This window comes from Eucalyptus grandis, chromosome 7 (genome assembly GCF_016545825.1).
Source record: "Eucalyptus grandis isolate ANBG69807.140 chromosome 7, ASM1654582v1, whole genome shotgun sequence".
NCBI lineage: Eukaryota > Viridiplantae > Streptophyta > Magnoliopsida > Myrtales > Myrtaceae > Eucalyptus > Eucalyptus grandis.
Window position 1 is genome coordinate 52,479,094 of NC_052618.1, and position 13,677 is coordinate 52,492,770.

General features: G+C 39.3%; 2 protein-coding genes across 3 annotated transcripts; both read left to right on the forward strand.

Annotated features, from left to right (window-relative positions):
* Positions 1-5,869: 5,869 nt before the first annotated feature.
* On the forward strand, positions 5,870-8,889 carry LOC104454141 (ras-related protein RABC2a). 2 transcript variants are annotated; one of them, XM_018876915.2, is made up of 7 exons: positions 5,870-6,328; positions 6,709-6,756; positions 7,186-7,254; positions 7,711-7,776; positions 8,055-8,176; positions 8,277-8,405; positions 8,585-8,889. In XM_018876915.2, the coding sequence occupies exons 1-7, from the start codon at positions 6,187-6,189 to the stop codon at positions 8,693-8,695; spliced, it is 687 nt and encodes a 228-aa protein (XP_018732460.1). In that variant the 5' UTR covers positions 5,870-6,186; the 3' UTR covers positions 8,696-8,889. The 2 variants fall into 2 exon arrangements, with proteins under 2 accessions (XP_018732460.1, XP_010067203.1); XM_010068901.3 differs by lacking the exon at positions 6,709-6,756.
* A 1,154-nt stretch (positions 8,890-10,043) lies between these two features.
* LOC104455812 (monocopper oxidase-like protein SKU5) lies at positions 10,044-13,643 on the forward strand. The gene is given in 7 exon segments (XM_018877308.2): positions 10,044-10,190; positions 10,556-10,665; positions 10,785-11,055; positions 12,082-12,211; positions 12,334-12,694; positions 12,895-13,263; positions 13,382-13,643. Coding segments are annotated over 7 exon segments (1,650 nt in total).
* Positions 13,644-13,677: the final 34 nt, after the last annotated feature.

Below are 13,677 nucleotides of genomic sequence, written 5' to 3' on the forward strand. Positions count from 1 at the left end.
CGAAATCCCTTTCCGTTAGATCGATTTATTCGCTCTCCTTTGAGATGCTTCTTGTCCAACTTGGTGAAGAAGTACTATTCTAGGACTAAAGGAAGAATAGAAGAAAAAGTTCAATATATAAAAACAGAAATCTCTAATGAAAAAATAAAATTTTGCATTTATTTGGCAGAAAATGAATGATGTAGAAAATATTTTCCTAAAAATGATTATTTATATCGCTTATAAAAATGAATGAATGAAAAATATTTTTATCATCCGCAAAAAATTTATAGACATAAATTATTGTTTAAAAAAAATATTTTTATTGACTAATTCTTTCAAACAATAAAAATTAAAAAAAAAAAGGTTATCCAAATTATTCATTTTCTGCAAAATAAACAAAATCTAGTACTTCCCAAGGCTTGATTTTTGTAGATGTCGATGTCATGAGCAGAATAAGATTGTGATATTTTTGCCTTGAATGATATGTGATCAATTCTTGCTCACTTGGGTAGAAGCTGTCCTCAGGAGCCGCAAGATGGTCATTTTTCATGTGGAGATGTGACCACGACATTCATTGCAAGAAGATGATGCTTGAGGAATCACCTGTGGATGTGAAATGAGAAGATATGACATTGATTGAAAATTGAAAAAGATAAATTTTGATTATAGCTGCTGAAGGGATGTTTACTTTCAGTAGAAATGATATATTTTTGGGTCGATCTGGTTGGTTTAAATAGGCCGTCTAGGCTTCGATTGTTAGTGCCGGAATCGGTAGCCGATGTTGTTGCCTGAAATAACATATCAACCTTACAACTATAGCTGCGTATGTATCTGATTTGTATGGTAGATTCAAATGTTTTGTGGGTCCTAAAATCTGTTTTCCAGAGTTTCCGAGATATAAGTACAGTGAGCAAACTTTTGTTGGGAACATCCCTATAAATTTTTCCGAATCCAAAACTGTTTTTTGTACTAATATTTATCATGATGAGTGCATACGATAAACTCGCTTTACAAATGTTAATGATTCCTTTGTATCAGCAAAGACAAGAAATTAGACTATGATGGTTAGGGTGAACAAGCACCAATGTGAGTGGTATCTCATGGTAACTTGGAGGAACTTATATCAAGCTAGTGTTCTTGAGAGTATTTGGTTACTAATAAAGGTGGAAGGATCATTGATCATGTCATCACACATCATTCTAATGGTATCGTCATTGAAAATTGTCAATCAACTCATTCTCAATCTATAGGTGTTGATAATGAATATTGGATTGTGCAAATGAGGAGTTAACAATGATGATGGTGAGATATGCTTCTCAAGATCATCGTTAGTGACACAAAAATTGCCGTTAAAAGTATTAAATTCCATAGCTAAAAATTGGGAAAAATATCTGAAAAGCAATGTTTCTACTCTTAGGCAATGTGACAACTGTAGCACACCATTTTAGGAAACCTACAGATGTTAAAAGAAGTAACTATATGAGCAATTCTGATTTTAGCATAGATCTCTAACGACTCTAGTTAGATGGGTCTCTCTAAAGGTCTCCAATAATTGGATTGAAAACTTCTATAAATGAGTATTAGCAAAGCTTAGAGGAGTTTGGACCGGAGATTTGTTGTAGTTGTGCTTTACACTAAAAAATTCTCAATGTTGATATCTCTATGTAAATTTTGGCTTTAAAGGTAGATAATCTAGGGTAAGTGTGGTTGCAGTTATCAACTCCTGATAGTGTAATCTATCTGCGAAAAGAGCAACATATGCTAGTGATAACTTGCAGTGCTGATTACTAGTGAAATCTAGCCCTATTAGGCTGTTAGCTGGAGAATAACGTAAACTTAGATATAAAGTCGAACTACACTATAGATCGTGTGTGATCTATTTTCATTGTTCGTCATCTACTTTATCCATTAACTATCATCACACACACTGATCGACTCATTAATAATTTGATCTACTGATTGTTATTATTTCAAGAAAGATTTTAGTATGTATAGTCAATCTAGGGAAAATTCCAAAAAGAGACCCAAAGTACCATCTTTTTCTCAAATAAGGGTCTGAAGTGGATTTTGTTTCAAATAAAGATCTCAAGTGCCTTCATTTTCTCAAATAAGGGTCTAAAGTAGATGTTATTTCAAATGCGGACCTAAAATGGTTATGTTTTTTTTTTTCAAATAAAAGCCTAAAGTGGCTATGTCCATTTCAAATAAGGACCTATCTTTCCAGCGATCAATGGTATTTTTATCATTTATTATTTTCCACTTTTTTTCTTCTTTTTTTCCCATATTTTTGGATGGTTCTTCTTCCTCTTCGCCGATGGCCAGCCGGCCACTAGCAATGCCCACAAAGGGCTGGGCAAGGGATGGCCTCACCTAGGTATGGCAACCCTCGCCTAGGGGCCATTCGCGAGATCGGCCTGTGCTGGCCCCAGGTGAGGCCAACAAGGGTTGGGCGACCTCATCGGCTACCCTCACCTGGGACCAGCTAGGGCCGACCTCACAAATGGCCCCTAGGCGAGGGTCGCCACGCTTAGGCGAGGCCGTTCCTCACCTGTGGCCAACATGGGTGGCCCTTGCCGGTGGGGGCGACCCTCGCTTAGTCCTCCGTGGGCATCGCCGGTGGCCAGTCAACCATCGGCTAAGAGGAAGAAGAAGAACCGGAAAAAAAAAAAAAGGAAAGAAAAAAAGAAGGTGAAATGCAAAATGACAAAAATACCTTTGACCGGTCGAAAAATTTAGCCAGTCGGCGATTGGCAAGGTCGTGTCCTTATTTGAAATAATCAAAGCCACTTTAGGCCCTTATTTGAAACAACTAAGGCCACTTTAGGTTCTTATTTTAAACAAAGTCCACTTCGGGCCCTTATTTGAGAAAATAATGATACTTCAGGTCCTTTTTTGAAATTTTCCCCTCAATTGATTCAATCCCTTCTAGATTGTTCTATTAGGCCAACAACTTTATCATACTTTACAAATGAGGAATATCTATACATAATAAAAAGCGTGGTGATTATGATCGCACTCCGTAAGAATGTGCAGTCTAGAATGAGTAAGGAGCTATTTACTATCGTGTGATTCCGACAAAAATAGAAAATCACCCAAAACAGGAAAAATAGGAGGTATGGCTAGGAAAAAGGTGGATACAGCTATCAGAAATGGTTTTGAATCCCTTACCATATAAACATTGATTTTCTTTTTTTCTGTTTTTATGATTTTCATGACATTGGCCTAAGACAAAGAATCATAGGAAAGTCAATTTATTAAGTAACCATATATATGAGATATGGACTGACAATAAAAGGCATGTCATGGTCCAAATCCGAGATAATATTAATAATATGGTGGAAACAAATCTCAGCTGTTTTTGAAAAATGTAATTAACTTGTTATTGATTTGAGACACCAAGCAAATTGGGCTTTGATCTAGTACGTAAATGATGGAATTATTGTAAGTTCCATGCTGGGTCAATAAAAGGCACGCCTCGCTTAATTTGTCTAAAAATATCCGAGACACAATTTTTTGTGATGTAACTTTAGCAATTTTTTTATATTTATATTATCCACATTTATCGCCAATTTTACAATATATATGTGTGTGTGTGTGTGTGTGTGTGTGTGTGTGTGTGTATATAATTTAGTTTCTAGTCACCCATCACCATTTTAGATGGATAGTGACAATTTTATTAATTGCTCTTTCTTATAGTGCCCATAAGTTTTTTGCTAAACATTTTGACTAGTAAGGCAGTAAGGTAAGATATTTACTTATGTTTCTAGCAGCATCTATTCAACTCTCGTAAGGTTGTTAAAAATAACAAGAGTTGATAACCTTTATGTGTAAAATATAATCTAAATTCATCACCATTTAATTGAAGCAATCTAGTAATAAACCTTTATAGAAAAGTGAGATTGATTTTTACACTTTTTAATCCGAGCAATCAATCCTAAATCTCTATCCAAAAAGCAATTAAACCCTAAATTTAATGTTGGAAAGTGTGATTGAAGAGTACTTAGAAAAGTAAGGTCATGACACAAGATACCTCCGATCCGAACAACTGTAGCAACATCGTACGTGGCCTTGCGTTCATGAACTGCTAGCCGATTGATAATAGAGCGTGTGGTCGGAAAGAGTATTCCCATCTTTTTTTTTTTTTTTTTTTTGGTGATCGAGGAACCGCCGAAGACTCTCTTACGGGGTCATACTGCTTTGATGCCTGGTGGCATCGTTGGATGTCATCGCAAGCCACTATTTGACGTAAAATCTCGGGAGCTAGCTAGTATTCCACTCCTGGAATTCCCACTTAAGTCATGAAAATGCAAATGAGAGGGTTCGAACCCTTGACCTCGGCGATGAGGGAGAGCACGCACACCATCTACACTACCGATGGGTGGGTGAGTATTCCCATCTTTGCATCTAATCTAACATTAATCGCAATAGGAGTTTCAGCAATATCGTTATTAATCCTGCTTCGAAAAGGAGATCAATGACATACTTCGTTTGAGAAAGAGGCAATTAATGGCATAGTTCACTTGAGAAAGACAATAAGCAAATCCGAAATACTCGAGATTCGGCCGAAGCATGCTAAACCGGAATAAAATCTGGCATCAATAAAAATATACAGAAAAGAAGTGTGTAATCCCAGTGCATTTCATGACGAATAATTATTTAACCATTTATATGCTTTGCACGATAATTACGCAAAGTAACAAGGTACTGCAATATCAATTACAATTAAAAACATGTATAATCAACCGTAATATATGTATAATCACGAGAGAAACAAATAGTAGAAGGGGATACGAATAATTTCATAATTATCTCTAACTGTTTGAAGTAAAATAATTGGAAAAATGGAAATAATAGATGACATAAACATAGGTGTTGACTGAAAAAAGAAAGCGAAAACTCGTTTTCGAGCGAGACATTTGGGAAGAGGTGGCAGGCGGTCTTGCGTGTTCATTGCATGTCCGACACTTATGATGGCCAAGTGGCGCCATTACGTATGCGTTGTTGGAATTCCACCTTCTTGATTTTATCATCGTCGCACTCTTCAGCGCGTGAGGGAACTCGCTTGTTATAGACGATTTTAATCGATAATTATTCAAATTTCGTTACGCATTTCGATTCTAAAAATTGGTTTCACATACCACCATTTCATTATAAAAAATAAATAATAATTTCACTACTATATTATAACTATTTGCATATTCTATTAAGTGAAATCATATCATTACCAAAACTATTTATTTCATGAAAAAAAATTATTTAAAAATTATTTTTACTAATAATTACTTTTAATACTTACCAAAATAAATAAGTAAAAAATATTTTTATTGTACAAAAATTCTTTTCATTGACTAATTATCTTAAGCATTATAAACAAATTAATTTGAGACAAATATTATTTAAAATTATTCATTTTTTTAAAGAAGTTAAACCCAAATATATAATCAATCTTCCCTTAATAATATCCATCATGACCAACGTTTTTCTTTTGCGAATCGCGTTTTACATATTGATATAGACATTAATAAAATTTATATTAAGGAAAAAAATCCGGCGAGTTTAGAACTCTTAATGATATGAATTTCGCCGAGTTAATTCATCGGATCCCTTGTCGAGTCATTATCTAGATATACTATTCCAAGCATGGTCGAAAGTTTGAGAAACATAGGAAAAGGGCCAAAAAAAGCCCTTTAGACGTTGTCGCATCATAATCAATTTTTGATTAGCAAGTGGGACAGGACACTAAATGCCGAACGACCGGCGCGTGGATGCGCGTCCTCGGTTCGAGCGCCACGAGCGCGCCTGCAGAGAGGCGCGTGGACCCGCGCCAGCAGATAAAAAAACCACTCGAGGCAAATCAAGAAACATTAAAAAAAAAAAAAACGTTCAAACAATCAAACGGACGTTTGTCCATTGCTCGAACCTCTGTGCCTATGCAATTTTTCCGGTCGAGGTGATGCTGTCGTGCGCCTGCGAGATTACTCGGGTGGAATTGTCATCCGCAAGGCATTCGCTACGCTCCAACCGAGTGCACTGTCGCTTACCACGGAGGAAATTTCCCGCTGGTGACGACGCTTTCGTGGATCATGGGGGGTTTCTTGTTTCTTGAAGTGGTGACCAGCTGATGGAAGCTGAGGGTGGTGCAGTGAAACGCAAGGAAGATTTCTTTTTGTGTGGTTTTTTGTGGTTGGGGGTTTGGAAAGAATCATGGGTTCTTCTGGGAAAGGCTGCAGCAACAGTTTTGATTACTCGTTCAAGATATTGGTGACTGGGGATTCGGGTGTTGGCAAGAGCAGCCTTCTCCTCAGCTTCATCTCTAATTCTGTTCATGATCCTTCTCCTACCATTGGTACAGTACAGTCTCTCTCTCTCTCTCTCTCTTTCCGGTTACACTTTTCTTTTGGCCTATGATTTAATATTCATCTGTTGTGCATTCTGGCATTAAAGAAAAATCCTTTTGATCAATAATGACTGAGGAATGATCCTCTTGTATGTGTAAAGCCCTAATTGTAGTTGCTTATCTTCACTTGCTCTGTGGTTATTCTGTTGCTCTTCACGCTTAGGTTGCTTGAAACTGTCTTTAATTTTCTTCAGGTATGTGGTAAATGGTAAGTAGAATCAGTCCTCCTTTCTTTCTGTATGATTCTGTCCCCTATCTATTGCCTGTATGAGTAGCTAGGATACATTGAATTAGAATGGTCATAATTTTTCTGTTAAAATTATGGCCAGGACTGGGATCTCTCTGGCTTTACTTCTTATGTCCCGTATTGCAATCAGGTTTGTAGCTTTTGTAGCAAGCAACTATTCGGCCATCGTGAGATTCTCTATTTTCTGAATTTCTGTTCATTAGGATTATTCTGTTGAGACTAGTACTGAGAATATGCTAGTCCCAACAATATGAGTAAGGCAAAGTGGAGGATTGGTCCGATATTGGATACTAGCCAGTTGGGTGTGGATTGAAAAACTCCATTTTCTTTGCCTTAATGAAGATGCATTTCAGTGTTGACAACATCAGTGGTGAAATTGGACACCATTTTCAGCAAGCGTCTGTTCCTTTAGACTCGCATCCTCTTGGTTATGGTATTGAATGTGATTGAGCATACTCCACGTCTGGCATATCTAGTGTGATTGTATCTACCTCTTCTTGTTGGCAATGGGAGTAGGAAGCAAAATCTCTAATTTCTGGTTTGGGGAAAAAAAATCCAGGTGTGGACTTTAAGATCAAGCTTTTGACTGTTGGAGGCAAGAGATTGAAGCTTACAATCTGGGATACTGGTACTGCCAACCTCTTATCTCTTTTTTTAACCAGTGCTCTGTTAATTACAGTTTTTAATCAATCTTGACTCTACTTTTACTGTCTGTTTTTTCAGCGTGAACCTTTCCCTATTCTTATTACTTTGAGAGATGCACCTGTCAAAATAGGCATAACTATCCTCGCCATTTCTTTATTGGTCGTTTGAAGAAGAATTCAGCGTGCTTGTTGGAAAGTCGAGACTTTCAAATTGGACCAAATAAAGTTTTCATATTTTGTGAATGTCTTTTCATCTTCATGGTCATTCACTCTGCATATGGCTCATTGATGAATTCTCTAATGTTACACAAAGAGGTTTGGTTCGCTGATTGTGATCAATATTAACTCTTGCTGAGTGATGGTGGATTTGGAATTCAAGGTTTTTGTCATTATGCAAGTCAATAGCAGTTTCGGTTATTAATAATCATTATCTGGTGCAGCTGGACAAGAGAGGTTTGGGACGTTGACGAGCTCATATTATAGAGGGGCACACGGAATTATATTGGGTGAGCCACCATGTCCTTTCAAGTTGTGGAGCTCTGTATTTCGTAGTGCCACTCTGTTTAATCTCAGTTAGAAAGTTATATCCTCTACTAGATAATTTCCTGGACTAAATGGGTATACTTGCTGAGTGAAATGTGATGTGAGGCATAAAGACTATAGTAGAACATTCAGATGAGAAGATAAGTTGTTAGCATACTTTATAATGATTTCATATGCATATGGCTGTATTTGTTCTGCTGATTTCAAAGCCTAATCTATGCTTGCATGTAATCTGATCTAGTTTATGACGTGACACGGCGAGAGACTTTCACAAATTTGTCTGATATATGGGCGAAAGAAGTGGATCTTTACTCTACAGATCAGGACTGTATCAGAATCTTAGTTGGGAATAAGGTTGATAAGGTCAGCTGATGCCCTCAGTTATGGTCTTTGGCTCACTGATGTAATATTTCTCTTCGATAGAAGAGAAGTCACCTTGCTTCTGATGATGTGATAATTTCAGGAGAGTGAAAGGGCTGTAACAAGGGAAGAAGGAAGAGATCTAGCTCAAAGACATAGATGTTCGTTTCTTGAATGTAGCGCAAAAACTAGAGAGAACGTCAATCAATGCTTCAAGGAGCTTATACAGAAGGTAAGCCGTCCCAAAATTGCACAAGTGAATTTCCCACATCCATATTGTGATATCGGGACTTCTTCAAGTAAAAGAAAATGCTTTTCTTGAAATGTCTTATCAATAATGAACGAGTTCAGGTCAATCAATGTGTTCCACTGGCGCATATATGCTGATATTGTTAACATTAATCAACACAGATGATGGAGGTGCCTAGTATACTAGAGAAGGGATCTGTGGCAGTGAAGAAGCAAATCCTGAAACAGAAAGAACTGGATCAACCGCCTCACCAAAGCAGCTGCTGTTCGTAGATAGAATTTTTTGGCAAACAAAAACAAATAGGTGATATAGAATCGATACACATGTTGAACAGAAGATTTACCGTTGCAGGTACATTGTAAATCTGGTGGTATAGGTATAGGTATAGGTATATTTTCAGAGTCTGTTGATCTATTGCTGTGCTATATTTATGTTTTGTAAATAAAAAAGGTTTTATTATTCATAATCACGTGCTTTTAATTTATCTAATCAAGTCCTTCGTAAACCAAATCGGGCCACATCTAATTCATGGAGCCATCGAAACTGCATTGTAACGTGACATGAATAAAATTTTTCCTGTGTGGACGGCTACATGCGTGTCCACCTTACCTAAATTTTGTCCACATCATAGTCTGACATTGGCTAAATTTTTACGAACGCAACTACATGGGTATCCGCATCTTTCATCCAGACGGTGCTTTTGCAAGTTCTTAGCAGGAGATTTGCTGGTTTTGGTTACGAAAGCTGCAGACTATAATTACAGATATGATGTATTGACAAAGTAGTCCTTGTCGATTAGAGGTTTAGCAACTCAAAACTCTGCATGATACTTGTGAATTGCACCTTTCTGTATAAGATAGGATTTTGAAAGAACACAGGTGAAAAAAAAGATGGGCCGGTTCAAGAAATTTCGTGCCCATATCTCAAATGGGACCTATGATCTTCCTCATCCTCTTGTGCAACCGTGATGCTATCAGCCAAATGCCAAGATATCTATGATTGTTTCGCAGTCTTCATTGAATTATTACTCAAATTGCGCTGCGAGAAACGTTAATCTAAGTTACAGCTCTACTAGTATAGGAAAATAGACTACAATCTTAGGTGAATGCTATGCAGGTTGTTGCTGATACTGTTGTTGCATGGTCAGGTTTTAACCAAATCCTCAAGGACGCAAAATGACAATCATTCTTATTGTGATTTCACAGCCTGCATCGTGTTCATCGATGACATGAAGAGATGAACTATAACCGAGTCAACAGGCAGCGTCACATAATAGCCCCATACAAAAGAGATAGAGAACAGCTTTACATGCATCTGAACGATTTCTCGAAGGTTGTGAAATACAAAGATCAAAAACGATGCTCGTGCCGGCTAGAATTCTACGAACCTTCGTGTCTCAACTCCAATTGTCACTATTAGCTCGTTCACAGCCCTCACCTGTCCTTTTTTCTTCTGTCTCTTTCCCTGATCTTAGTAAGCTCCACCATCTCTCGGTTTCACACTTCAAAAACAAAGGAAACAACATTCACGCCGTGTATATAAATAAAAGCTAAACCCTTTTCTCATCTTCGTATAAGTCACGGGAAATAACCCAGGTGGGAGTTGCGTTCCGCCGCTGCGATGGCTTTTCTGGGCCAGCTTAGAGGGTGGATCTTGGGCGCCGCATTGGTGGCAATTCTGTCCACCACGGCTGGGGCTATCAACATCTTTCTGGAATGGCACGTGGCCTTTGACACGACAGCCAAGCCGCTTACTCTTGATCAACCGGTATGCACGCCGCTTGGCCACTACTGCTTCATTGCATGATCTTAATTTACAACAGAGCCTCTTGTCCTCCGGCTCTATCCCATTGGAACATACATGTCCCCCCGTGATAATCTGTATCACTCCAATTTCCGTGCTTTTAAATGTATGTTTAAGTCTAGACATTTAGCGGATGTTCACAGACATTAGACCGGATTGAATCTGCATAAAAGTCCACACAAATCAGAGTAGTAAGTTTAACTGTACTTTTGTATTCCCTTGGACGTGGGTGATACACTGCAATTTCCACAATTTACGTTTTCATCAGTAAATCTTTCAATTCGTGGTTCTAAAATGTAAAGATCAACGTTTCACATATATATGTTCAGGTCATTACCATCAACGGAAAGTTCCCTGGCCCGTTGATCAATGCGACGACCAACGATTTTGTCCACGTCAATGTCTACAATGACCTGGATGAACCTCTACTCTTCACATGGTACGAGCACGAGTGATGCATAGAATACCCTGCTTGCTCGATCCTTTTCTAGGGACATTAGCTGAGTTCCTACTGCATATCCGGGAGCAAAGATGAAAAACTGGTAATGTTGGTTGCAGGAACGGCATACAACAGAGGCTCAACTCGTGGCAGGACGGGGTTTCGGGCACCAACTGCCCTATACTGCCTGGCACGAACTGGACTTATGTGTTCCAGACCAAGGACCAGATCGGCACTTTCTTCTATTTCCCCTCCATCAACTTCCAGAAAGCGGCGGGAGGTTATGGAGCGATCCGCATCAACAACCGCGTAGTCATCAGTGTGCCCTTCCCGAAACCCGAGGCAGAGTACGACCTTCTCATTGGAGACTGGTATTAAGACAGCTACAAGGTAATGCCATTTCTTTTGTTTTGGGATAAGTGCCTCAGAAGTTTTAAAACTTATTACGAAAATGCAATTGAGGTTTAAAGTTTATAAAAAGTATAATCAAGTCCTAAAACTTATCAAATTGTTTCAATCGAGTTCTAAAGTTAATACCGTTAGCATTTTTCCGTCAAAAATGCGACGTGAAATTTTAAATAATTTTTTTAATTTTCCACATTGATTTTTTAAATTATTTTTTATTTAATTTTTTTAAAAATCGATTTAAAAATTAAAAAGAAAAGTTGATATTTATTTTTAAAAATTGTTTGAAAAAAAAAAAATCAGCGGCTCCTCCTCCGCCGTCGCCCATTGCCGTCACCCATCATTGAAGGGGCCGGCAACGGTCACCAACCTTGGGCGGGGTGGCCGGCCTTTGCCGGCCCCTGGTGAGGGCAGCAACGGTTGCCCGCCCGGACGAGGCCTCGTCGGCCCTTGCTCGGGGTCGGTGAGCCTCACCGTCTCGACAAGCCTCACCGGCCTTGGGCGAGGTTGATGAGGCCTTGCCTAGGGCGAGCGACCGTCACCGACCCTCGCCCGGGGCCGGGGGAGGGCCGGCCACCCCCACCCAGGGCCGGCGACCATCGTCATCCCCTTCGGCGATGGGCGGTGGTGGCGGCGGGGGAGCCGCTGATTTTATTTTTTTATTTTTAAATAATTTTTAAAAATAAATTTTAACTTTTCTTTTTAGTTTTTAAATCTATTTTAAAAAATTGAATAAAAATATTTTAAAAATCCATGTGGAAAATAAAAATTATTTAAAATTCTGCGTTAGCATTTTTAACGGAAAAAAAGCTAACAATGTTAATTTTATGACTCAAATTGAAACAATTTGACAAGTTTTAGAATTTCTACAGCACTTATCGCTTTTGTTTTTGTCATTCCAATTCTTCCTTCATTGAGCAGTTTTGAAGAAATCTTATGGCATCACCCTATATAATTTCCATCTAACATGCGAATGCAACATTGAACTTACAGTTTTATTCATTCTGGCAGTTAATCCGATCTGTGATTGGCGACTCTGAGGTCTTATATCATGGAGTCCCCGATACCATAATAATGAATGGAAAGGGACCTTACGGTGGCCCCTTTTCGATCTCATACGAGTCCTTTAATGTCACCAAAGGTATGATTCTAAAAGAATACGCCAATACCTTATTTGCGTGTTTTGCAACGAAAAGTCCAGTTAGTCCTCTTAAGTGTGAGTGCTGTATCTGGACATGTTCATCCTATTCTTTATGGCTACAGGGAAGACCTACAGGTTCCGAATATCGAATGTCGGCACTACATTTAGTTTGAACTTTAGAATCCAGAATCACTCCATGGTGATAGTGGAGACGGAAGGGTCCTACACTAACCAAATCATGGTGGATTCCCTCGACGTGCATGTCGGACAGTCTTACTCGGTCCTTGTAACGGCTGATCAAGATGAAGCGGATTACTACATGGTGGCGACTCCTAAAATGTTCAGGGTCAATGATTTGAGCAGCCTTGCGGGCATCGGAGTGCTACACTACTCCAATTCTGTCAGCCAAGTCAGTGGGCCTTTGCCGGCCGGGCCTGATCCGTTTGATTGGAATTTCACAGTGACTCAGGCTAGATCTATAAGGTAAACGGATCCCACAGTGAATACCTTGCCAGTTTTGTTACTAACCCCTGATCATCTGACATGCTTTTCTTCCAAAATTTGTCATCAATTTTGTTTGATCTTTCAGATAGAACAACCTTAGGTTTGCATTGTTAGACATGAAACGTTCCTTTTCTCTCAGTATCTCACCAGAACAAATTCCCTGATAAATGCGTATGTAGGTGGAACTTGACCACTGGAGCTGCCAGGCCGAACCCGCAGGGGACTTTCAATGTGTCAAATGTGACCTTGGCACAGACCTTTGTTCTGCAGAACTCCATTGGCGAGATCGAAGGTTCAGCTCGATATGTTGTCAACAACGTATCGTACTACACCCTCAATACCCCACTGAAGCTTGCGGACTACTTCCGCAACGGATCAGGAGTTTATCAGCTAGGCGCGTTCCCAACTAGATCAGTCAACGGGGACGCCGCATACGGAATCTCAGTTGTGCCGGGGATCCACAAAGGGTGGTTGGAGATCGTGTTCAAGAATAATTTGGATGTCATGGATTCATGGCATCTCGACGGTTTCGGTTTCTATGTTGTTGCGTGAGTACTATAGTAGCATCAACAATTGAATCTGCAAAATCAGAATATTGAAGCTAGCTAGGCTGAATCTTATGTGATCAAACGATGCTTATGGAAGAAAGCTTGTGAAATGTTTCAGGTTCGGTCTCGGAGACTGGGATGAAGGCGCTCGGGCCGGCTACAACCTGTACGATCCCGTGGTCCGGTCGACCACACAAGTGTACCCAGGAGGTTGGACTGCAGTGTACGCCTTCCTCGACAACCCTGGAATGTGGAACCTCCGATCACAGCATCTCCAAAACTGGTACTTGGGTGAAGAACTCTATATCCGGGTCCATGACCCTGACCCGAACCCAGCCAAGGAGCAGCCGCCACCGGATAACCTTATCCTCTGCGGTTAGTACAAAACATCACTTTAATTTTTTTTTCTTTGCC

What these genes read in the sequence shown, in the direction of transcription:
- LOC104454141 (XM_018876915.2), top strand. Translation starts at nt 6,187, where the DNA reads ATGGGTTCTTCTGGGAAAGGCTGCAGCAACAGTTTTGATTACTCGTTC. An exon ending in GCTTACAATCTGGGATACTG is followed by an intron (nt 7,255 to 7,710) that starts GTACTGCCAACC and finishes TATCTGGTGCAG; the next exon opens with CTGGACAAGAGAGGTTTGGG. An exon ending in GGCACACGGAATTATATTGG is followed by an intron (nt 7,777 to 8,054) that starts GTGAGCCACCAT and finishes AATCTGATCTAG; the next exon opens with TTTATGACGTGACACGGCGA.